Source organism: Nomascus leucogenys, chromosome 11 (assembly GCF_006542625.1).
Source record: "Nomascus leucogenys isolate Asia chromosome 11, Asia_NLE_v1, whole genome shotgun sequence".
Lineage (NCBI taxonomy): Eukaryota > Metazoa > Chordata > Mammalia > Primates > Hylobatidae > Nomascus > Nomascus leucogenys.
The window spans coordinates 43,859,746-43,886,343 of record NC_044391.1 but is presented as its reverse complement, the minus strand read 5'-3'; the positions used below and the strand labels follow the sequence as shown (position 1 = coordinate 43,886,343).

Genomic DNA, 26,598 nt, shown 5'->3' with positions numbered 1-26,598 from the left:
CTGGTATAAGTACTGTATAAAACTAAACCCTCAAAACCGGCTTCCCCTACCTCTTTGACTTCTCTAAATCTGGAGCCATTTTTAAAATTTTTATTTTTAAAAATAGGTAATATATTCACATGTTCTAAAAGACAAAAAAATATAAAAAGTTGTACATGAAAAATCTCCCACCTTTCCTTTCCCCACATGCCCAATTCCAACAACTTGAAAAAGTTTCTAGAGTTGCTTCATGCATGTACAAAAATGAATATAAATTTTCATCCTTTTCATTCACAACAGAGTATGTTCTTCACATTTTTTGAGCCATGTGTCCTGGTCATCTATTGTTATGTAACAAATACTTCTAGACTTAGTGGCTTCAAACACTTTATCATCTCTCACAGTTTGGTGGGTTGATGGGGCTTAGCTAGGTAGTTTTTTCTTGAGCTCCTTACGTACGATTGCAGTCAGGCATCACTAGTACAGGAGTCATCTGAAGGCTCAGCTAGACTGTGTCCAAAGTAGCTCCCAAATTGGCAGCAATTCATGTTGGTTGTTTACTGGGAGCTCAGCTGCCAGATCACCTCTACAGGGCTTCCATGTGGCTTGGGCTTCTCCCTGCAAGGAGGCTGGGTTCTGGTTCTGGTTCATCCCAAGACCAAGCAATCCAAGACAGCAGGAAGTGGAAGCTGCCAGGCCAACCAAGGGCTATTTACAGAACAGGTGAAGTCACCTCTATTTATTCTATTGGCCAGATCATTCACACGTGAAACAGCTACATGGTCTGGGGTATATACCCAGGGTTCATCCTCCTGTGCCAGGAAAATTTAGGACACGAACACACATGAGGAGTTTAGGAGTGGAGGTTTAATAGGCAGGAGAGAAGAGAAAGAAAAACAGCTCTCTCTATAGAGAGAAGGAGGGGAGGTCTTCCCAGCAGAAAAGACTGGCTGGCGGTGGACGTGCCGGATTTTATAGTTCGGCTTGAGGAGGCAGTGTCTGATTTACCTAGGGCTCACAGATTGGTTCGATCAGGTGTGACATTTACGTAGTGTGTCCAGAATTGGTGGGTTCTTGGTCTCACTGACTTCAAGAATGAAGCCGCGGACCCTCACGGTGAGTGTTACAGCTCTTAAGGTGGCACATCTGGAGTTTGTTCCTTCTGATGTTCAGATGTGTTCAGAGTTTCTTCCTTCTGGTGGGTTCGTGGTCTTGCTGGCTCAGGAGTGAAGCTGCAGACCTTCGCGGTGAGTGTTACAGCTCATAAAAGCAGTGTGGACCCAAAGAGTGAGCAGTAGCAAGATTTATTGCAAAGAGCGAAAGAACAAAGCTTCCACAGTGTGGAAGGGCACCCGAGCGGGTTGCCACTGCTGGCTCGGGCAGCCTGCTTTTATTCTCTTATCTGGCCCCACCCACATCCTGCTGATTGGTAGAGCCGAGTGGTCTGTTTTGGCAGGACGCTGATTGGTGCGTTTACAAAAGACATAAAGGTTCTCCACGTCCCCATCAGATCAGTTAGATACAGAGTATCGACACAAAGGTTCTCCAAGGCCCCACCAGAGCAGCTAGATACAGAGTGGCAATTGGTGCATTCACAAACCTCGAGCTAGACACAGGGTGCTGATTGGTGTGTTTACAAACCTTGAGCTAGATACAGAGTGCCGATTGGTGTATTTACAATCCTTGAGCTAGACGTAAAGGTTCTCCAAGGCCCCACCAGAGTAGCTAGATACAGAGTGTCAATTGGTGCATTCACAGACCCTGAGCTAGACACAGGGTGCTGATTGGTGTATTTACTATCTCTGAGCTAGACATAAAGGTTCTCCACATCTCCACCAGACTCAGGAGCCCAGCTGGCTTCACCCAGTGGATCCTGCACTGGGGCTGCAGGTGGAGCTGCCTGCCAGTCCTGCGCCATGTGCTCGTACTCCTCAGCCCTTGGGTGGTCAATGGGACTGGGCGCCGTGGAGCAGGGGGTGGCACTCGTTGGGGAGGCTCAGGCTGCACAAGAGCCCGTGGAGGGGGTGGGAGGCTCAGGCATGGCGGGCTGCAGGTCCCGAGCCCTGCCCCGCGGGAAGGCAGCTAAGGCCTGGTGAGAAATCGAGCACGGCGCTGGTGGGCTGGCACTGCTGGGGGACCCAGTACACCCTCCGCAGCCACTGGCCCGGGTGCTAAGTCCCTCATTGCCCGGGGCTGGCAGGGCCGGCCAGCTGCTATGAGTGCAGGGCCCACCAAGCCCACGCCCACCCGGAACTCCAGCTGGCCCGCAAGCACTGTGGGCAGCACTGTGGGCAGCCCCGGTTCCTGCTCGCACCTCTCCCTCCACACCTCCCTGCAAGCTGAGGGAGCCAGCTCCCGCCTTGGCCAGCCCAGAAAGGGGCTCCCACAGTGCAGCGGTGGGCTGAAGGTCTCCTCAAGTGCCACCAAAGTGGGAGCCCAGGCAGAGGAGGCACCAAGAGTGTGCGAGGGCTGTGAGGATTGCCAGCACGCTGTCACCTCTCAATCCCCCCTCTAAAACAGGACACCCCAACTGCTGTTGGGAATTTGGCCAATGACCGCTCTAGCTACTTCCTGCTGGATAGGGGAGAAGAAGGGGCCCTGCAGTTGTAATGTCCTTCAGAGAGGAATTCTCTAGGCCAGGGGAAGTGCCAGCAGGTCGGTCCAGGGGTCCTCGGTAGAAGTTGTTAGTCGAACTCATTTGGGGTTCCATTTGTAAGACCATCTGTAGCTTGATGGCCTCAATTCTAGAGGAAACAAATTTGACAAGAAGGTTAAAAATACAGGGCCCAAAGGTGAGTAACAGCAAGATGGCTGCCATGGGACCTAGAAAGGGGAGAAGCCATGTTGCCCAACTCCAGAGGTTGGTATAAGAATTTGAAAGGTGTTGTCTGATTTCAGAAGCCTTTTCCTGTAAACGCCGGGCGGCATCTCGTACTATCCCCGACTGGTTAGTGTAAAAACAACACTCTTCCCCTAAGAAGGCGCAGAGTCCTCCTTTCTCAGCAGTGAGGAGGTCTAGGCCTCAGCGGTTTTGGAGAGTCACTGCTGCTGAAGAGTCTATTTGGGATTGTAAAGTAAGAATAGATTTTGTTATTTCTTGCAAACTGTCTGAGAGGCAGATATGGGGTGAAGATCCACATAAGTAGAATATGCCTTGGCTGGGTAGACAGAAATTTACCCTGGCTTTTAAAGGAATGGGATACACTGTTTTTTCTTTACAATAGCATGTGGGGAAGACTGGTCGCCCCATGCTAATCTTATTATGCAAATGAATTCTCTCTTTGGCCTGCACGATCTTGTCTGCTCCTCACTGTACACATGGCTAGGAGAAAAGGGAAGATGGAGCCGCCATCTTGAATATGTTTAGAACCTAGTTCCTGCTGGCATTCACCTGTGCAAGCTCCCAGCTTGCTTGTCTATATCTGCAGCTTGACTTTACAGGCTGCTTTTTGTTAGAAAACGATTTGGTACTGCTTTTCATTATAAAGGAAAGTCTTTCCAAGGACTCCCATACCCTTACTATTTGCCTAAGTGATTTCTTCTTAACTCCTGTATCACAAAGTCTGCTCAAATTCAAAGAGATGGAGAAAGAAACTCCATCTCTTTATGGGGGAGTGGCAAGATCACACTGCAGAAGAGCTTGGAAGATAGGAGATGCTGAACTGTCCATCTTTGGACAATACAATCCACAACGCCATCTGAAGTATTTTTCTACTGCCCCTATGCCCAAGGAGCCTTCTTTTGTACTGTCTAACATCTAACTCCTCATTTCTGTTTCCATTGCCACAATGAATTCAGGCCCTCATCACTTTGTAGCTAGCTCATTGTCAGAGCTATCTTCCTGTTCTCCAATTTCCCTATCCTGCCAATAGCCCTTAAAATTTCTGTTTTCTCACCATGGGTCTTTACACACACTTTGACTTTGATGATCTCATTCTCTTAAGTAAAATTCAGCTCTGGTACCCCATCCTCTAGGAAAAATTGCAAGTGGCTGGCAAGTGGTCTCGTTGACTTGTGTGGTTGACACAAATATGATTTACATTAAAAAAATTTTTTTTGGTCAGGCACAGTGGCTCACGCCTGTAATCTCAGCACTTTGGGAGGCCAAAGCGGGCGGATCATGAGGTCAGGAGATTGAGACCATCCTGGCCAATATGGTGAAACCCCATCTCTACTAAAAATACAAAAATTAGCTGGGTGTGGTGGTGCGTGCCTGTAATCCCAGCTACTCGGGAGGCTGAGGCACGAGAATTGCTTGAACCCAGGAGGCAGAGGGTTGCAGTGAGCCAAGATCATGCCACTGCACTCCAGTCTGGTGACAGAGCGAGATTCCATCTCAAAAAAAATTTATTATTATTATGGGTAAATCATAGTTATACATATTTATGGGATACATGCGATGTTTTGATACAGGCATAGAATATGTAATGAGCAAATCAGGATAATTGGGCTATCCATCACCTGAAGCATTTGTCATTTCTTTGTGTTAGGAACATTCCAATTCCACTCCTTTAGTTATTTAAAAATATACAGTAAATTATTTTTAACTATCGTCACCCTATTGTGCTACCAACAGTAGATCTTATTCATTCTAATGTATTTTTATATGATTTACATTTTTATAAGCTTTCATCATGCAAAATCAGATTTTGTATAGAAATCCAGATAAAGCTGTTTGAAAAACTTAGTTCTCATATATGAAATAATTCAATTATTCAACTCATGTGTTCTAGATACTGAACAAAAGAGAAAAGAAGCCCTGTCCTTACGTCATATACATTTTAGTTGTAGGGAGGCAGACAATAGGCAAAATAAATAAGTAAAATATATAGAATATGGATGGTGGTAAGCTCTGTGGGGCATTGGGAAGGGGATGAAGAAAGGAATGGATAGGAAAGACTGCAATTTAAAATCACACGGTCATGGAAGGCCTCACTGAAATGGTGACATTTGAATTTAAAAACGGAAGACATTGACTGAGAGAAATGTGGATTTCTAGAACTGCACTATCCAACATGGTAGCCACTAGCCATCTGCTGCTATCTAAATTTATATGAATTAAAATTAAACAAAGTTAAAAATTCAGTTCCTCAGTCACCCTAGCTATGTTTTAAGTGCTCAGCAGTCACATGTGGCTAGTAGCTGCAAAACAGATAACAGAAAATGTGCATCATTGTAGAAAGTTCTGTTGGACAGCATTGCAGAGGACTCTCATTCCAGACAGGGCACAGTGAGTGTAAAGGTTGCTTGATTTGAGTTAAACAGTGACGTGGCTCTTCTGTGTACACATCCTCCTATTCCTTGTTGTTTGCCTGTTTTTATCCTGAGGCTAAATGGCATTTGTCATTTATCACCTTAACCTAAACCAATTTTCCAAAGGCCCTTCTTGAACTTTAGACGCTTGGTCTGTCCCATAAAATCTAAGGAATGTTGGCCTTGCATTGAGCAACTGTGTGAAGGGGTTTGAAGACCAGGAACCTGGACCAGGAGACGGAACACGTGTTCTATTTTGGAGTAGAGTAAGTTCATGGTATGATTCAATGTTGTCATCAGGGGTGATAGGGCACAAGCACCCACTAATCTGAGTGTCCTGGAGGGCTTCTAGTGGGCCAGGTGTTCACCCTTTAGTTGTATGTCATGCGGAAGTTGGAGGTATGGGGGTGAGTGGCACTCTGGGGTTCAAGACAATGACCAATTACCAACTGAAGCTGCAATATCTTAACACTGTAAAAACGGATAGAGTCTGACATGGTAACATACAAATGCAATTTCAGCCTTGGATAAATGTATGTGATAGGTATTTGGAAACTGTAATGGACTATGGAGTCCTATTATAAAGTCCTTTCCAGTTAACACACACAGCTTAAGGTGACAGGGTTTAAGGCCTTCTGCAGTGTGTTACTAGCATCCATTCTGGTATTTTCTCTTACTTCTTCATTATGTCATCTTTCCCTTCACTAGCATGACATATTTTCAGTGCCCAGTGAGTTCTGTGTGATACCACCTTTGTGTTTTTCTCATGTCTTTCTCTCTCTTTTTTTTTTCTTTTTTGAGACGGAGTCTCACTCTGTTGTGCAGTGGCGCAATCTTGGCTCACTGCAAGCTCCGCCTCCTGGGTTCACGCCATTCTCTTGCCTCAGCCTCCCAAGTAGCTGGAACTACAGGCGCCCGCCACCATGCCCAGATAATTTTTGTATTTTTAGTAGAGACGGGGTTTCACCGTGTTAGCCAGGATGGTCTCGATCTCGTTATCCGCCCACCTCGGCCTCCCAACGTGCTGGGATTACAGGCGTGAGCCACCGCGCCCGGCCTCATGTCTTCCTTACTTGAAGGACAGCTACCCTCCTTCTGCCTGGTTGAATCTTTCCCGCTCACCCTTAAGGTGCAGTTTAAACTTCCTTCCTTTCGTGGATTTAGCTTTGACCATCCCAGGCCAGAAGCATTTCTCTCTCCTGTGGCCTGAAGTGGTCTTACCTACACTTACTTGGCAATTAGCAAGAGTACAAGTGCAATATCTTTGTTTTTCTGGATGTTTTATCTACTCCTAGGTTAAATCTTACCTTCCTTACGGGCAGAGGTCACAGTTCATTCCTCCTTTTTTGTTACATGGCATGTTTTGATACATATTTGCCAAGTACCTACCATGTGAGTGGCTGAGGGCACAATGGAAAACCAACTCTGGACCCTGACCTCCTACGATTCTTGTCATTTTTAAAAAATGTGAATAAGCTTATTCAACTTTTGTAAGTCTTAGACAAAGATGGGGATCCCAGCGCCCCAGTGATGAGAAGTGAAAACCCTGGCTGGCCCTTGTTGAAGACAGATTGAGCTGGGATGTGAACATTCACACTCCCTGGCGTTTAAGGCACTGCTGGAATAGTTTCACTCTCAATGATCCAGAATTCCTGCCTCCTGGAAGGGTGTAAACAATGATTCACACCACGGCAGGCCTTTACAGTTCACCAAGCACATTCATCACAGCAGCGGGCTTTCAGGGAAGGTCAGGTTCTGACATGCTAACAGAGATTCACCTTCAGGTCACCAGACTTGCAGCTACTCTGCTCAACACCTATCATAACCAACAAAAGTTTTCTCCCTTCGTCCTTTAAGGATGGGTGTGCCAAGAAGGGTCGGCACAAAGCAATTCTGCCTCATGGTGTTTGCCTTGTAGCGTGCCTATTTTGAAGTTCCTTGGCCAAAACCTTTACTAGGAGTAAAGATTACGATGAGGGGCCAGGCTGTGCAAAAGGCGCGGGAGGGCGGACGACTCTCCAGCACACTTGGTTGAAGTCCAAGTCCACCCCTGGCTATTCGAAGAAGTGAAGCAGGACTTTTCAGCCTAAGGGGTAGGGGGACAGGGGGAGAGGGCAGAAGAGCGGGTTTGCCGGAGATTCTGGGAATTCTGCACCTGTGGATGAGCCGGTGCCCAAGGTGCCCTCTTCCTCCCGGGTCCCGAGTGGGAGATCCGAGGGGGACAGGTCCCAGGCAGCGTTCGCAGGCGAAAGGGCCGGGCGGGGCGGGGCGGGGCGGGGCCGGCGCACCTGGGCGGGGAGGGGAGGAGAGAGGAGGGGAGGGGAGGTGCGCGGGGCTGAGCCTCGCGGGGGCCGCGGCGCGCGCCAATGGGCAGCGACTGGCAGCGCGCCCCGCGCCCGAGCCGCAGTCGCGCCCTCTCGCTTCCTGGCGAAGGCGCGGACGGCGCGCGGAGGCGAGCGCGGTGGAGAGGAGCCCCAGGCGCCGCAGCGCCGTCAGGGCATGAGGATGGCCGTGGGCTCCGTCAAGATGCAGCCGCCGTGCGAGAGCCCGGCCCTGGCCGCCGCGGCGGCGGTGGTGGCGGCAGACGGCCCCCTGCGCCGCAGCCCCAGCGCCCGGGAGCCCGAGCGTGAGCAGCCGCCGGCGTCGCTGCGGCCGCGGCTGAGGGACCTGCCCGCGCTGCTGCGGAGCGGGCTCACGCTGCGGAGGAAGCGGAGCGCCGCTGGGGGCCGGGTGAGTGGCCCGGCCCTGTCCGAGTGGGCACGGGCGGCGCGCACGTGTAGCCGGCGCCCACCCCCTGGGCCGCAGAGGGGGGCGTCTGGAAGTTGGGGAGGTGGCAGAAGGGACGCCCTTCTGCCGGACTCGGCTGAAGAGGGGCCCGGGACGGCGGGTTTTGAGGTGCCACCCCTTGAGCGACGGCTTTCCCCGTCCCCCCACCCCCCCAAGGTGCACCTGACTTAACCCCAGGGCCCCGGGATTCAGGCTGCGGGACCGGGCATCGGCGGAAGACGAGCTGTTTGCCTCTTCTGGGAGGGGAAGCTGCAGGTGTCCAGCGTCCAACAGCCAGCCAGCCAGCCAGCCAGCCAGCCAGCCAGCCCTGTCCCAACCGCAACCTTCAGGCCCCACGAGCGGCATCCCTGTTTGCAGGACGCATGCGACGTGTGTGCTTGTTTTGGAGGTCCTGTTGCAAGCTCTGGGCATTGAGACTGGTTTTGGTGGTCCCCACCGCCGAGGGGGAGACCCAGGAGTCGGAAGCTGTTGGGTGAGCTTCCAGTTCCTGGGTTCCGGTGTCTCCAGCACTTAATACTCCTGGACACCCTCTTGAGCAGGAGGGTGCACGCCCCCGAGAACCTTCAATATTGACTTCCTGATGGTGTGTTCAGATATGATTTCCTGGTGAAGGAGTGTCCCTCATTGAGTTCTAAGTGTATCTAATGACCTGAGCAGGTCAGGCATGTTTTGTATTTTTAAGAGAAGCAGGAAGATCTGCTGATTGTCTCCTGGGATCTTTAAGAAGCCACCTAGGAGGCCCCGCCAGGGCCTCAGGACACAGAGCTGACTTACTCAGATTTCCCTGCTCACCAGGGTTTGGCGGCACCTTTGGTGGGTTCTACTCATCTTTTAAAAATTTATTATTAAGTGGTCTTTAATGAGAAGCTGCATCAATGTGGTTTTTCTTTCCTGTTTGGCTGTAATTTTTAAAATGCAGTCTTGTCTGACTTAAAACAAGACCTTACTGGGAGACTTACAGCACTTTCAGAGATGGGTTTGTGTAAACTTGAGAGTGAGGGATAACCACTTGTTTTGATGCTCCCTCCTTTGGGTAGGGAAGGGTCTGAACTGATGTAGGTCTTCAGCTTCTCGAGGCTGCATCTCTCTTTTCCTGGGCATTTTCCATCTCAGGTGGAAAATGGTCCATCCCAGGTCCATCTCAGAAGATGTTCTGAGGATTCCGTGGGTGTGATGGGACATTCTTAAAGTCGGTGACCCAGAGAGTTTAGGAATTGCCCACAAATGGCCTTAACATGTGTGGCATTTAGGATTGCCTGCAAAGTAAGTGAGGAAATGTGTCCCCAAGATGTGGTGTCGAAATAAACAAGAACTGGAGTTATAGACTTTGCAGGAATCTAGGGAAAAGTAGGTCAAATTATGTTTCTATTATCCTTGACGGTTACTTTTTCATGGCACAGAATACTGAAGACATGAGGGCCGCCAGGCAGTCTGTGACAAGAATTGCTGAGGGTTTCTGTATAAATAGATCTATAGTATTTATTTGCATTCATACTCATGTTTCTTGCTGTATGGGATGGTGTTGTATACTTTGTCAATATACCTATTTAGTTTTATTTTTTAATTACTCTGAATGTGGTTACCTCAAATAATGTATGCTTTATTAACCCTCTTTGATTCTAATACTGTATTATTTCTTTTTGGGACTTCCCAAACACATTTCATAAGTTCATGGCCAGTTTTTATTGAAGAAAGATTGATTGTCAGTTTTTCCAATGTTGGAAACCCATACTTTTTGACTTTATTTGACTGTTTATTTACCCTTTCTTCTGCCTTGGAACCACCTTTGTGATTTTGGAATCTTCCCCATCAAAGGAGTAGGAAGGGGGTTGAAAGAAGGAGAAAAACAAGTGAAATATGAACTTGTCTTAGGTAGCTCAGGCTGTCATAACAAAATACCATAGACTGGGTGGTTTAAACAACAGGAATTTATTTTCTCACAGTTCAGGATGCTGGGAAGCCTGAGATCAGTGTGTAGGCTGATTAGGTTTCTGGTGAGGGCTCTCTTCCCGGCCTGCAGATGACCACTTTCTCGTATATCCTCTCATGGCCTTCCCTTGGTAAATGCAGAGGAAGAGAGGGCTCCCTCTTCTCATAAGGCCACTAATCCCATCATGAGGGCCCCACCATCATGACCTAGTCTAACCCTAAATAATTCTCAAAGACCTCATCTCCAAAAAATGTCACATTCAGGGTTAGGGCTTCAACATAAGAATTTTGTGGGGGGCATACACTTAACAGTTCAAAACACAGGGGTTTTGAAAGAAAGAGCGATACAAGTAGAATATGTATCAGACTGGTTGGTTGGTGACTTGTTAGCATCTGGGATTGTCTGGTTAACCACCTTGGATTGGGCAGTGATGCTAATGCAAACAAATCATGGCTTGGATCTTTTTGTAGACCTTCAGCTTTGTGTCTCATGGGCCGTACCTCCAGACTGGGGCTGTGTGACTTCAGGGATAAGTTAACAGAAATCCATTACCACTAGTAAAGACACAGTTTTGTGCGTTACATAAGTTGGTTGAGTTTTCATCTCCTATATTGACCAAGATCTGATTTAGGAATATGTGCGGTCCTTATCCATGCTGCCCTGAGCTCCCACAAACCTGGACAATCTGACATCAACTGACATTAACAAAGTTCTTTGTGGGTTGTGTTGCTCAACCCAGGTGCATTATAGGCTTTTTTTTTTTTTTTTTTTTTTTTTTTCCTGACACAGGGTTTTGCTCTGTCACCTAGGCTGGAGTGCAGTGGTGTGATCACAGCTCACTGTACCCTCGACCTTCTGGGCTTAAGCAGTCCTCCCACCTCAGCCTCCTGAGGAGCTGGGATACAGGCACACACCACCATGCCTGGCTAATTTTTTTTTCCAATTTCTTTTAGAGACTGAGGGTCTCACTATGTTGTAGGCTATCTGTTACTAGGAAAAAATCAAACTGTCATTTGGTTAATATGCCTGAGTTCCTTGGTTCCTCAGTTCAGTCACTTCTAGTTGTGTTGAATTCAGCATGCATACTGGTTAAGACTCTTTGCACTTCTTTAAGACAAATGAGGGAAAGACTAAGTTGTACATTGTGGGAGGGCCCTAACTACCTCTTAAAAATCAGTAGCAAAGTAATGCACAACCTGAGTTCCTGACAAAACCCTTTAATTTTTTTAATTGTATAACAGAGATTATGAGAGAATGGTATAATGAACACCTATGCTTCAACAGTTATTAGCATTTTGCCAGTCTTGTTTCATTTATTTTCCCCCTCCATACACTTTTGTAGGGGCTAGTGCATTTTAAAACAAAATTCTATACATCATGTTGTCTTACTCACAAATTTTTCAGTTTATGGTCCTGATAAGGACATTAAAAACAACAGCAAAACTTTGCCTTTTTCACACCTAAAATATTAATAATTTAAAAATATAATTTCCCAATTCAAATTTTCTCAAAGTTGTCTTTTTACTTATGATTGTTGGAAACAGGAGCTAAACGAGGTCCACATATTGTATTTAGTTGTTAGGATTTTAAATCTATTTTATTTTATAACAGCTTCCCCTCCCTTTTTTCATGCCAGTGATTTGCAGAAGAGAGTGGTTCATTTGTGCTGTAGAACATCATACTGTCTGGACTGATTCCTTGTGGTGATGTTTAGCTTGTTCCTCTATTCTCTGTTTCCTGTGATCTGGCAGATATAGAGGTTTGATTAGATTCAGGTTCAAAGACAAGTAACCTTCATTGATGGTGCTGTGTAAAATCTATTGCATCACATCATGAGACACATAACGTCTGGATATCTCTCTTTTTGAGATGGAAAGATTGATTCGTGAGTTTAGGTAGTGTCACTTAGCTGTCTGCCTTCTACTTAATGATTTTAGTATCACAGATTGTTGTAGCCTAGATCCTTTTCATTAGGGGTTGCAAAATGGTGATGATCTAAATCCATCATTCTTCTTGCATTTATTAATTGGAATTCGGTCTATAAAGAACTTTCCCTCATAAATTATTTAGGTCTCTTGAAATTCACAATGTGCAGGATAGACAGGGAAAAGTCTTAATTTTTTCCTTTTATCAACTATCAGAGTAATGATTTGGTGCTTTAACAACCTCCAGTGAGAACCAGTGAGTTTTTTTTTTTTAAGTGTCATTAAGAACGTATGAATCTTAATGTATTTGTTTCTGTCACTTCAGTCAATATCCTTTTTGGTGCTTGGTTTATCTTTGTCTCCTGTATACTTTTTGAACGGCCAGTAAACTCAAATACCTTTCTTACTTTTCTGGCACAAGATATTCTAAGTGTATCTTGTCCATACTCTGCTGCTCCCGACCTGAAACCCTGAAATCAGCCATTTTCCCAAGGAGCATTGTTGAATTTTTTTTTTTTTAAAACTGACAAGCGTTCATTTCCCCATCTTTTACCTCTCTTAGTGGTTGCATTATTTTTCCCTTGGTCTTAAGCCTCCTACCTTACTTTTTTGTTTCCTTTTAAATCTTTCTCATCAGGTTGTTTCTAAGACTGATATTTTCCCCCTAATAAAAGAACTGATAACAGCTATTCCCTTTTTCTATATATACTGTCCAAATGCTGGGACTGACTTATTGTGGGCTTTGGCTGCTGTGATGTTTTCTGCAGCCTCTGCCACTGTCTTCAATGTCTTGATATCTGTTTCATTTACAGCAGCCAGAATGATTCACCAATTGTGCCAAATTGCTCACCAAAGACCTTCAGTGATTCCCAGCTTTTGGATTGGCCATCAGAAGGGCCTAATTCTCTTTAACCACCCTTCACTAGCCAGGGTTCTTATGGCCTGTGCTCTTCAAAATTGAGAAACTGGGAAGAACAGCTGGTAGCCCTCTGAATGAGGTTCTCTCTTTTTCTTTGCCCAGATGATTCCCTCTCAAAAAGGAACAAAGTATCCCTTTCCCTTTGTCCAAGCTGGAGTGCTTTATCTCTGACTCAATACCCTCCGCTGCTAGAAACTTGACTTTATTGATTGAGAAATAGAAACCGATCCAAATTATATACCAGTATGCCCAATGTATCACCATTTTAGGCACCTATTTTACAGGCAAAGCATGTCATTTATTCTTTGTATTTAAATTGAAATCAATGGCTAACATCATAGCACTTAATTATGTACCCTGCATATTCTGATATAAACTTCAACTCTCACTACAAGCGTATGAGTTAGATGCTGCTATTTGCATTCTACAGATGAAGAAACTGAAACACAGGTGTAATTTGCCCAAGGTTACAGAGTGTGTGCCAGAAGGGAGGTTTGCGTCTAGGTATCCTGTTTCCATAGAGCCAAGTCCATGTTCTGAATTAACTTTAGTTTTCCTCAAATGCATTGAGAGGGCAAAGGGTCTATTTACTCTAAACTATGATAGCCTTATAGTACCTGCTGATATTATCTTACCACTCTGGGGGAGGTAAATAAATGCCATTAATAATGTCAGACTTTTAACTTTTATTTGAGCACACAGAAGCTTATTATTGACATATTGGGTTTAGGGGAAGTGGGGAGAAGCATTGTGGTTATAGGTGAAAGGTAACTAATATTTACTTAAATTAAAAATAACTCAAGATCAGCCTGGGCAACAAAGCAAGACCATGTCTCTACAAAAAAAAAATAAAGTAAAGTAAAATAAAATAAAATACAAAACAAAACAGCATCCATGTGTCATAAGCAAAATCAGCCATGCTCACTTGATCAAGGTCAATCCAAAAACCTTGTGAATTCACCCAACTTACTTTGTTCTCATCTGCTTATGGCAGCCAGAAGATAAAGGCCATTAAGAGAGGCATGCATCTGCCAGGAAGGGTGAGTCAGATCAGATATGAGGGACACATACTGAACTTATTTGAGAAATATTGACTTCGCTGCCTCTGCTTGCTGACAAACTATTATCCTGATCCTTGGTGTAAAACTATGTTAGCTATGGCTACAGATAAAATAAAGCTCTGTGGATGCCGATTTCAAAAATATTTATTTGGGAAGAAGGAAAAGAAACTGTAGATTCATTTAATTTCATGTGAATTCTAGCAAAGGAACTCAATGGCAAGTTAATATTTTATTTATTTATTTCTTCCTTTCCCTCCCAACCCCCACACTTTGGTGACATAATTAGATCCCAGGAAAAGACACAGTCTGTGGCTTCAGAGTGGGTTTGAATCCCAGTGCTATCACTTGTTATCTTTGCATGCGTTATTCTCTGAGCATTCTGAGCCTCAGTTTCTTCCTCTGTAATGACATACACAGTGGATCAGGTTTTTCCATGAATAGAGATAATATAAAGTGTTGGGTACATTAGAACTTAAATAGTTGTGTCCCTGGCAGGATGCTTACTCTAGGCAAAAGGACTTTCATGGACATATTTATAGAAATCTAGACACAAACATTTTTGCTTTCATATGCAATGTTGGATTCTATTTTTTAAAAGCACATGATATCCTAACATATAGTGAGTATTTTAGGTGGTGTCTAAATACTGATACCATAACAAATAGGCTTCATTTCATACTTGCACTTTCTCCTAAATTGATGTGGCAGTAATTGGCAACTTGTGTAGCTAGCAATAGCTGGAAAGGTAGGAAATAAGTCATTGGTAGTGACTTTGAGCACTTGTGATTTTTTTGCCTCAATACTGCATAACAATCTTTGTTAGGAGTACAGATAATTCCAGTAATGATATATGATCTGGAAGTACTTTTTGAGAGATCATAAGATTTTATATGAAGATAAAATAGTTAAAATCAATGACTTAATTTGTTGTGGCAAATCATTATTATGATAAATCATTCATTAATGAGTATGGACAAGGGAAAATCGACAGATGCCACTGTGGTAGGTCTTCTTCAGATTGAAACCTCCATAGTCCCCTGAAGGGAAGAGGTATTTTCACCTATGAGGAAATTACAATCCAGAGAGGTTACAAGCTTTCCCATGGCTAACCATCTAGGAAATAGCAGAGAAAGAATGGAGCCCAGAACTACCTGATTTCAAAGACTATAGCCTGTCTGCAATATCGTGTCTAAAACTTTGACAGGATAACAACATATGGTATATTGAAACAATGGATGCAGGAAACATTTCAAGTCTTAGTGTAAAGCACACCTCATTCTCTTTCCACTCTCTTCAGTAATGGCTTCCAGGATCAGTCATTTATTTATTTTTATTGATACATATTTTCAGGGTACATGTGATAATTTGATACATGTAATCAAGGGTAATTGGGATATCGATCACCTTAAATATTTTTCTTTTTTTTATACTAGGAACATTTAAATTATTCTCTTGAAGCTACTTTGAAATGAAATGCACAATCAATTAATGTTAAATTATAGTCACCCTATTTTTTTTTTTTTTGGATGGAGTCTCACTGTATCGCCCAGGTTGGAATGTATTGGTGGGATCTCAGCTCACTGCAACCTCTACCTCTTGGGTTCAAGTGGTTCTCCTGCCTCAGCCTCCTGAGTAGCTGGGATTACAGGCATCCACTACCCTGCCTGGTTAGTTTTTGTATTTTTAGTAGAGACGGGGTTTCACCATGTTGGCCAGGCTGGTCTTGAACTCCTGACCTCAAGTGATCTGCCTGCCTCAGCCTCCCAAAGTGCTGGGATTACAGGTGTGAGCCACTGCTCCTGGCCCCTACTGATCTGTGGAACACTGGGTCTTATTACTTTTTATTTATTTATTTTTTTGAGACAGAGTCTTGCTCTTTCACCCAGCCTGGAGTAAGGTGGCACCATTTTGGCTCATGCAGCGTCCACCTCTGGGTTCAAGTGATTCTTGTGCCTCAGCCTCCCTCCCAAGTAGCTGGGATTACAGGCATGTGCCACCACACCTGGATAATTTTTGTATTTTTAGTAGAGATGGGGTTTTGCCATGTTGGCCAGGCTGGTCTCGAACTCCTGGCCTCACATGATCCGCATGCCTCGCCCTCCAAAAGTGTTGGGATTACAGGCATGGGCCACCGTACCCAATCCATCAGTTATATCTAAGTGTATATTTGTACCTGTTAATCAAACTCTCTTCATCCCCTCCTCTCCACTACCCTTCCTGGCCTCTGGTAACCACCAATGTACCCTCTATCTTCATGAGAAGGGATCAGTCTTTACTCACAAGCTTTGGCCATGGCTTGAGCAGAGTAGCTGTCAGTCATCTCCCAGCAATACCAGCCATTGGACAAGAAACATGAAGGTTTGGGATGACTCATCCTAGAAGTCATTGTTTTCTCAGCTCCATAGTACACATCTACTTGGAGATTTATAAGGCATGCAAGCTCCTTTTCTGGCCTGTATGGAAAACTGGAAGAGATAGAATGAGTTCCTTGTAACCCAGGATTTATGTTTCTGATGGTAACATGCTTGATATTTAAGCAACTTGAAATTAGGAAGTTGGAAGTACGCATACCTGTCAAAGTAACTGAACCTATTTACAATAGAATAAAATCATTGAGAATACACAATATCTTTTAATGAAATTAAATTTTGGTATGTTTACCTTTTAATGCACTGTGATTACCTGCATGGAATTACTCTTAATTGTTTTTGTTTTGGGTGGGGGGATTCCAGGCCTTTTTAAGAATCAAAAGATAGCACAGCAAAAGAAATGCACATTCAGACATAATTTTGCATCTCATTTCAGAGGGCTTGTGGATGTTCTGAAGCCTGTGCCACGAGACCCCTGGTTAGAAAGTGCTTCTCTAACTTGCCTTCCAGAAAGCAGCATCATGGTTTTACAATTATTTTACCTTTTCTCTCCTTTTCCTCTAAAAATTTGATATAAGTACTCATTCAGTTGCTAGTAAATTTTTTTTGAATCAAAATATTTTACTGGTGTTGAATTGGAAATCATTCACCTCCAAATATAGCAAATGCTTCGATAAGCCCTGGTAGGTGGTGGTGCTGAAAATGATGATAACTATTAATATTTAACAAATCCTAATATAACATTTATCATATCATGTTGTTTGAAGTACTTTAAGAACAGTAACTCATTTAGACCTGGTAACAACAATCTTATGTCGCAGATGGTCTCATGGTCTTCTTTTCCCAAAGAGAAAAATGAGGCATAGGTTGAGTTGCCTAAGATCACCCAATAAGAGAAGGAGCCAAATTTGAACCCAAGAAGGCTGACTCCATATTATACAGTCTAACACTTCTTCTGCATCCTCTCTCTAAATAAGAAAATTAATGTATGTCCTTGATTAGAGTCTCTCTTTTTTCATTTGGACACTTTCAATATTGAGATGTATCTTACAGTTGCTGTGATCATTTGAAGAAGTACTTACTGTTTTGCTCCCTATAAAGCTATTATTAAATCGATGGTATATCTTAAAATTATTGGTGTCCTTGAATAAAGGAACTATGGTAAGCCATGTTTTTTATTTTAAAAATATAGCTACATAGTTTATAGAAATATCATAGTAAATCACAGCTTTAACATGGGGTATACAAACAATCCCAATTTATTTATAAAGTGTGAAAAATATAAATTAAGATTATATTAACAATCTATATGAACACTGATGCTGCTTAGGTAATGATTTAAATGTCAGAAGAGAATAAATTTAAATTTTTTCCTACAAAAAGCATTAATAGCCTTACAGTAATGTTGAAGGTGGAAGAAACCAAAATTGTAAGTGGGGGGGTGTTAAAATATGTATATGTGTGTGTGTCTGTGTGTGTATATACATAATTATCAGTTTTCTTACAGCTTTTTTTAGGAAAGCAAAATTTAAAAGTTAAACTTTACATATAAATTTCCTAAAACTGAGAACCACGAATATAACTAAATGACATTAGATATAGACATGCATTTGAGTCACTGTAATTTGTATAGTGAGTTGGCAGATCTTACCTTCTATGACTCAGTTAATCTGTTTTGTATTCATCTGCTTTGTTCATGGGACATTGACTTCTTGCTTATAAAATCCTTTTCATTTTGTACTGTTTGTATTATCTGTAGAGAAAATATCATTCAGGATTTCTAACAAGGCAAAACAAATCTTTACTAAAGTTACAATTCTGAAAACCAGGGCTTTTGCATTCTAGTTGGTTGTCTTCCTGTATTTTTTTCCAACTGGTCTAGCAACTTAAACTCGGTCCATTGGTGGTTTTGTTGTTCAGTTGAATTTGACCTTGTCAAATCATTTACCTGCAGCTGTTATGAGGTGTACATGCAAATACTTGTGATTGCCTAACCCTTAGGACTTTGGTGCTGACGGTAAATTTATTTTATCTCTGGTTACCATTGAGGGAAGTGAACAGCTTATCACTTCTGCTTGCTCTGACACTCTAAATGTTGACTGTAATGAACAAACACTGCAAATGGTTGACTCATTATACTGTGCTGTGAATTTGTACATAGGAATGAAATCTTTGCAAAAAAAATTTTTTTACATTGAGAAGAGGATATAATAATAACTTTCGGAGATTAGGGGAAGTATGATGCCTGTTTCAATCTATTAAAATGCAGTTTGGCTGTGGTGTAAGAGAACATTTTTTAGAATGAGTTTACCACTTAAGGGCTGCATGACCTGGAGTAAATCAAATAACTTCTGTGAGTCTCTGTCTCTAAAATGGAATAGCAGTATTCTATCATGGGAACCAATGGTGGGATAGGGAATCAGGTTTTATTTCTTGTTCCTTGTCTGGCCAAGGTCCAAGCAGTGTTCTGTGTTGAGATGACAACTCAACCAGTAGGACACTTTAGGGCGAATCTTAGACAAATGGAAAGATGAGTCTTTAATATTAACCACATCTCTTTAGTTGGAGAGGGAGAAGTTAATGCATTAGCAGAGGGAGCATTTGAAAATGGGAAAGGGATCTAATTAAATCAAGAATCTGTCATATCAAAAGAGTAAAAAGAACACATCTATAAATCTGTTTCTAGAAGATTAAATGGTTTGTTTTGGCCATAAACAGAATTCTGGGAGAGGTGTCAGAAGAGTACTTAGTGGCAGCAACCCTATGTGTCTGTCAGAGATCTTACCAGGTGGTTTTGTCTTCTTGAATGCTTAATGTTTAAGCATTCAAATTTCCCACTGCTCTTGGCACATAACTCTCTAAAAAAAAAAAAAAAAAAAAAAAAAAGCTGCCTAGGCATATTCTAATCTACCTTGAGTATCTCAAATGAAGCTAGATCTTAAAAAAGCCCATCTGTAGTTGTGTGTTCACTCTGTCGTGATTTATATAATGCTTTACCTTCACAAAGCGCTTTCATATACATTCTTATTTTACTCTTTTCATAACTGGAATAAAGTCTTTTTCTTTATAGACTCAGAAGTTACTGAGCTTTTCTGTATGCTGCGGCCTCACCGTCTGTGAATCACAGGCAGTGCCCACCTAGTTATGTAGAGGATGCTCAGTAAGTGTGAGCCGCTGCTGTTGTCAGTGCTCTCATCATCATCAGTGCCTGAAATTGCAGATCTGAGGGATTCCAGAGTTAGTCTCTCTGAAGAGCTGAAAGAGATCTTACTGGTTATATTGGTAGAAATTAAGTAGGAAAACTGAGGCTCTACAATTGGTATCCTGCTGAAGGTCATCATGAGGAAGTTAAGAGTCAGGAGCCCCTTAGGCTGGGCTTCTCAGTCCAGGGTCTCTGAGAGGTTAGCCTCAGGCTGCAGTGAAGGGTGGGGCTAAAGCAGAACTTCTCAAACTGGAGCCTGCATCAGAATACCTGGAGGGCTTGTTAAAACACATATTCCAGGGCCTCAGCCTTAGAGACTTTGGTTCAACAGCTCATGGACAGGGCCCAATCATCTGCCTTTTTATCAAGTTTTAGGGTGTGCTGTTGCTGCATCCACAGACCACACTTCGTAGCACTGGACTAGAAGGCCTCAAAAGTTTGGTGACCATCACCATCAGAACATTGCTTAGGTCAGGAGTCTGCCTGGCTGTTTACCACCTCCATGATGACGGCCAGACCCAAATAGAGGACTCTGACTATAAGAACTTTATTGAATGAATAATTTTGGAAACTCCCCCTTGGTGGTTTCTACAGAGTAACTGGCAGTTTAAAAAAAGAAAAAAGGGGGGAGGATTTGGAGCATCATCGCCCATGGCAGCTATGCTGGCTATTCTGTTTGTCCATCCTGAGTCCTCTCTGCCCTTCCCTGTTCTGGTCTGCACCGTGGAGGCTGCCTTTGTGGACGTTCATCACCAGGACTCTGTTGCCCTCTGGCTTAGGTTTGGGTTCAGTCAGTGGTAGGTCAGGAGGAGCAAGAGGCCAGGAGTATCTATTCTTCCTGCTTGCTCTCTTTTTCTCTGTGGTGCTTGCAGTGTCTGTGACCACCTATAATGGCAGCTGCCCCTGGGCAGTCCCTCCTCAATCGCATCACCTGTCTCCAGCCTCCAGTACAGCTGTGTCTCCCCTTGGCTGCCAGGCCTCAGACTGTTCAAGGCTTGTCATGACTAGTCCCTTTGTGCTGTAGCATCTCCTTGGGCCTCTGAACCTTGCCCACACATCTTTGATAGGCTCTTTTCTAGAGGACCCTTGTTGGATGGAGGAGCCCAGGTAAGAGCCATGCTAGAAAATGTGACAGTGGGAGGTGTAGCCATGGTGAGAAGAAACTCGTGAACAGAATGGGCACTGGCAAGTCTGATGGTAAGGCAGAGGCCCAATCCCTCTTTGGGTGGAGGATAGAGGGAGAGGCAAGGGAAGGCCTGGCCTTGAAAGTGATACTGGGCTTCACCGTAGTGGGTCCTGAGGGGTCCCTGGACCTCTGGTTAGAAGGTAGGACTACTTGAATGTGAATCAAGGGCCATTTCTGTGCATAAACCTGGGTGGCTAGGGTTTGGAATAGGAGAAGCTGTTATATGAGGAATTGGCATTCCTTCTCTGCAATTGCCTAGCAATGTTTTTTCTGCCCCTGCTTTTTTTTTCCGCAGACACCCTCAGCATCGTCAGCTTATACAAAGGAATTATAAAACCTTTATGTAGGACTTTGATCTTGCTAAATTTTGTCACCGTGTATTGAACATGTTCTGAAATGCCTGCCAAAACTACATTCATGAAGTAACAAATAGTCGAATAGGATAATTACACCTTCGGTTCCTTTGCCCATAGGTTCCAGCAATGGGCATGTTGGTGAGATAAAACACATTTTTCATGGTTTTGGGGGTCAACCAGATGATCTTCTACAGTAACCTCACCATGAAGCAGGACTATCACACATATTAATACCAATTCTGTGTGTTTATTAGTTCTTTTATATTGAAACATCATGCTAGGTTGAAACTATTTCAGAGCTTTTATAAATAATATTGGAGTGGTAAAGGTTGGGTACCAACTTGTCTTAATAAATGAAATATATAAAGACAAAACAAGCCCCCAATCTCAAATTTTCTGTTGTTACAATTATTTAGGTATAAGGAAAATTCTCTATGAGGAAAAATCAACCCTGGAATTTTTTTCCCTCTCTTTCTGGGTAATTGGGTAGATACCTACCCAGATCTCATCTTGAATTACCGTGTGTTGTAGGAGGGACCCGGTGGGAGGTAACTGAATCATGGGGGAAGATCTTTCCTGTGCTGTTCTTGTGATAGTGAATAAATTTTATGAGATCTGATGGTTTTAAAAAGGGGAGTTTCCCTGCAGAAGCTCTTTTCCCTTGTCTACCACCATGTGAGACGTGCATTTTACCTTCCTCCACGATTGTGAGGCCTCTCCAGCCATGCGGAGAGTAAGTCTTACTTGCCATGTGGACTGTAAGTCCATTAAACCTCTTTCTTTTGTAAATTGCCCAGTCCAGGGTATGTCTTTATCAGCAGCATGAAAATGGACTAATACAGTAAATTGATACCAGTAGAGTGGGGGCACTACTGAAAAGATACCTGAAAACGTGGAAGCGACTTTGGAACTGGGTAACAGGCAGAGGTTGGAACAGTTTGCAGGGCTCAGAAGAAGACAGGAAAATTTGGGGAAGTTTGGAACTTCCTAGAGACTTGTTGAATGGTTTTGCCCAAGATACTTATAGTGATATGGACAATAAAGTCCAGGCTGACGTGGTCTCAGATGGAGACGAGGAATGTGTTGGGAACTGGAGCAAAGGTGACTCTTGTTATGTTTTAGCAAAGAACTGGTGGCATTTTACCCCTGTCCTAGAGATTTGTTGAACTTTGAACTTGAGAGAGATGATTTAGGGTATCTGGCAGAAGAAATTTCTAAGCAGCAAAGCATTCAAGAGGTGACTTGGGTGGTGTTAAAGGCATTCAGTTTTATAAGTGAAGCAGAGCATAAAAGTTTGGAAGATTTGCAGCCTGACAATGTGATAGAAAAGAAAATCCCATTTTCTGAGGAGAAATTCAAGCCAGCTACAGAAATTTACATAAGTAATGCAGAGCCTAATGTTAATCCCCAAGACAATGGGAAAAATATCTCCAGGGTTTTTCTGTTGTTAAACAGAAAAAGGTCCAAGGTGTCGGAGACCTTTACTGCAGCCCCTCCCGTCACAAGCCCAGAGGCCTAGGAGGAAAACGTGGTTTGGTGGGCCGGGCCCAGGGTCCATGTGCTGTGTGCAGCCTAGGGAACTTGGTGCCCTGTGTCCCAGCTGCTCCGGCCGTGGCTGAAAGGGGCCAACTTAGAGCTCAGGCTTTGGCTTCAGAGGTTGGAAGCTCCAAGCCTTGGCAGCTTCCACATTGTGTTGAGTCTGTGAGTGCACAGAAGTCAAGAATTGGGGTTTGAGAACCTCTGCCTAGATTTTAGAAGATGTATGGAAATGCCTGGATGCCCAGGCAGAGGTTTGCTGCGGGAACAGGGCCCTCATGGAGAATCTCTGCTAGGGCATTGTGGAAGGGGAATGTGGGGTGGGAGCCCCTACACAGAGTCCCTACTGGGGGACAGCTCTCTACCACCTGCTGGAGCTGTGAGAAGAAGGCCACTGTCCTCCAGACCCCAGAATGGTAGATCCACTAACAGCTTACACTGTGCCCCTGGAAAAGCCAGACATTCAACACCAGCCCGTGAAATTAGCCTGGAGGGGAATATACCCTGCAAAGCCACAGGGGTGGAGCTGCCCAAGGCTGTGGGAGCCCTCGTCTTGCATCAGCGTGACCTGGATGTGAGACATGGAGTCAAAAGAGATCATTTTGGACCTTTTAAGATTTGACAGCCCTGCTGGATTTTGGACTTATATGGGGCCTGTAGCCCCTTTGTTTTGGCCAATTTCTCCCATTTGGGATGGCTGTATTTACTCAATGCCTGCACCCCTATTGTATTTAGGAAGTAACTAACTTGCTTTTGATTTTACAGGCTCATAGGCAGAAGGGACTTGCCTTGTCTCAGATGAGACTTTGGACTGTGGACTTTTGAGTTAATGCTGAAATGAGCTAATATTTTGGGGGACTGTTGGGAAGGAAAGATTGGTTTTGAAATGTGAGGACATGAGATTTGGGAGGGGCCGAGTGGAATGATATGGTTTGGCTGTGTCCCCACCCAAATCTCATCTTGAATTCCCATTCCTTCCTGTTGTGGAAGGAACCCGGTGGGAGGTAATTGAATCACAGGGCAGGTTTTTCCTGTGCTGTTCTCATGATAGTGAATAAGTCTCATGAGATCTGATGGTTTTAAAAAGGGGAGTTTCCCTGCACAAGCTCTTTTCTCTTGTCTGCTGCCATGTGAGATGTGCCTTTCACCTTCTGCCATGATTATGAGGCCTCCCCAGCCACATGGAACAAGTCCATTAAACCTATTTCTTTTGTAAATTGCCCAGTCCTGGGTATGTCTTTATCAGTAGTGTGAAAACAGAGTGATACACTGGGTTTTCTTATATTTATATGTCAGAAAATATGGATGAGTGAGGGAGTCAAGGGATGACCTCATGCAGCTGAGGCCATCATGATAAGTCACCTTATGTTACCCAGTGTGGCACAAGTTCAAGTGTATGAATCCTTTGGTTTTGCTCCATTTTCTCTTCTTTCTGGTCATTTCTCCAATAAAGCTTGGTTGCTGGGTACCTGGAGAAGACAAGCAAATGGAAGCCCAGAGGACAGGAGCCCAAATCTGCCGGGAAGGAGGTAGAGCGTTCCTAGTTGAAGGCTTCCAGGATGTGGCCATGCCTGTGCATCACCTCTTAGTGGGAATGGACCAGAGGGAAGAGGAGAGGGGTTCTAGTGTGGAATACCCTGGTAAGAGAATCCAAGCCCTGGTCAGGGAACAAGGAGGAGCTCAGTGTGGAGGAGGGGCTGTGGGGGCTGGGGGACCCAGACATGCAGGAATCCCTTTTCCAGCCTTAGACCCTGGGGCAAGGATGGTTCCCGCAAATCCATCTTGTTTTCACCTCCAGTCTAGAGTGAATGTTCTCCCTATCCCCCTAGCTGGGAAAGGAGTTTTTCCTGTTCAGAGACTCAGGTCCACTTTCTGTGCTTACCATCTCCTTCTCTGGTTTGGCCTTCAGAAGTCTCTGGTTGGCCTTCTTCCTGGTTTGTGAAGATTCATTTCCTTACTTCCCCTTGGATGAGCTATCCATCTTCACTTTGGGTTAGGTTTCCTTTGGCTTTGTGGTTCCTGTTGCCTTGTTCTCCTCTCCCGAGCTTTTTTCCTGGAGACTTCTCTGGTGGGCTGTTTTCCCAGCCTCTCTTCTCTGAGTCAGCTCAGCCGCTTGTTTGCTGTCGTTGTTTCCCAGCACAGCACTCCTGTTTATTCATCCTGGCACTAAACCATCAGTTTGCCTGGCCCCAGCTGAGGGTTCCATTTAGAATAGGAGAGGGTGCTTGATGCCCTTTTCAGGAGTTTGGATGATTGAAGCACACCTCTGCATGTTAAAACTGTCAGAGAAGCCCTCACCCCACCCAATCTATTTTATTAATTTTTTTAGAATATTTAAGTTCTCACATTCCCCACTTGAACTGTTGCAAAGGCTTGAGTAACCATCCACCTGGTCTGCTTTAGGGGATGGAGAGTTACAAATGTGTTGATTGCTGATTAGCATAATATTTTCAAAACTACCTGCTTTAAATAGTGACCTCTGCCTTGGTCAAAGGATACATACGAGAAGGTATTGCTCAGGTGAAAAGTGAAATTGTGAAAGTCAAAACCAGTTTCATTTCGTAATGATTGTAATAAATGTAGAAGCTTCTGTTTAAACAATTATAATAGCTTTGGGAATATAAGGCTAAACACAAGACAAAGAAAGTGGATTAATGATTTTAGTTGTTGTGTGTACTGCAGGCAGCACCTGTCCCTCACATCCCAGACTGCCGTTTGATGCAGTCACCCTCTTTTGCATTTCCTGGTATCTTTTCTTCCTTCTAAAATCTGTATCATGCACTTACTCTCCGATGTGTCCATCAGGATAGTCTAGCTTTTGCTGCAATAACAAAACCCCAACAAAAACTTTGTAGTTTAACACAACAGTTTACTTCTTTATTACTAAAACGTTTTGCATCCGGGCTCTCTCCAGGGGAGCTGTCTTCTATGTGGCAGTGTTACTGGCTGTGAATCTGTACAGGTCTTCAGCAACCTCAGTTCTTGCCTCCTCAGAAGAAAGAATTCAACTGAGAGGTATAAGGCAGAGTGAGAGACCGAAGCAAGTTTTAGAGCAGGAGTGAAGGTTTACTGAACAGTTGCATCCTTTCTCCGCTGATTCTTCCTCTGGAGTGGAGTGTCTGCAGTTGCTTGCTAGCAGTTGGGAGGGGCCGCATGCACAGTGTGTTTACTGAGGTTGTGTGCATGCTCACTTGAGGCGTTCTTCCCTTACCAGTTGAGTGTTCCCATAAGGTCATACACCAGTTAAACTCCATTGTGTTGCCTCTTAGTGCACATGCTCAGCCCACTCACCCACCTCCTGAGATCTTATCTGGAAGCTGCTGATCACAAGCTTCAGGTTTTTTCTATGAATTGGGAGACCGCCTTTCCCTGGTGCTGGCTCTGATCAATTATTATTTTAGAGAGACAGTTAACAAACGCCTGACCCTCACCTGATGGTCTTCTGACATTCCTGGTGGTGAGGATGCCTCTTCTGCCCTGCTCATGTCTGACTAGCTACCAACTGTAACAGCAACTCTGTGTGTATGTTTCCCTGTCACCATCTTCCTCCACAATGAATGCAGCATGTGAAGAAATAATGGAGAATTGCACATGGGCTTTTAAATACTCTGGCCAAGGTGACTTTTGCTCGTATTTCATTGGTCAAAGCATGTTACATGGTCTCAGTCATTTAAGGGACCAACAAAGTGTCATCCTCCCAGGAGTCTTGAAGGATAAAAGAAGCACAAATGTTAGGAATGTCTACCTCAGCCATTAGACGTTGAGAATACACAAATGACTAAAGGAATTATCCCAGTCCTTAGCTACTCAAGGTCCAGTGGGGAAGGTAAACATGTTGATTGTATTATGGTTTAGTTTTATAAAATTTTACAAATTTCAAAATACATAGTATAACTACAATGTTAGAACATAAAATAACAGAAAATACTTTGGGAAGTGCAGAGATATAGAATCTACCTCTCTGAGTTTGGAATGAGAGCAAAACTTCAGTGTGGAGGTGATTTAAGAGCTGGGAGTTGTCTACCCACCAGATTTAGAGCTACATTACCTTGGTAAGGTTGGTGTCTGACTTATTTTATGTGCTGCGTAACAGGT

General features: G+C 43.9%; 1 protein-coding gene across 1 annotated transcript in view; it reads left to right on the top strand.

Annotated features, from left to right (window-relative positions):
• The first annotated feature begins 7,625 nt into the window (after nt 1-7,625).
• Nucleotides 7,626-26,598, top strand: part of RAPGEF5 (Rap guanine nucleotide exchange factor 5) — a 241,341-nt gene continuing 222,368 nt past the window's right edge. The window contains exon 1 of the mRNA XM_003252640.4: nt 7,626-7,962. Within this exon, the coding sequence (XP_003252688.2) occupies nt 7,732-7,962 (231 nt within the window). The 5' untranslated portion in view covers nt 7,626-7,731. The remainder of the gene's footprint in view (nt 7,963-26,598) is intronic.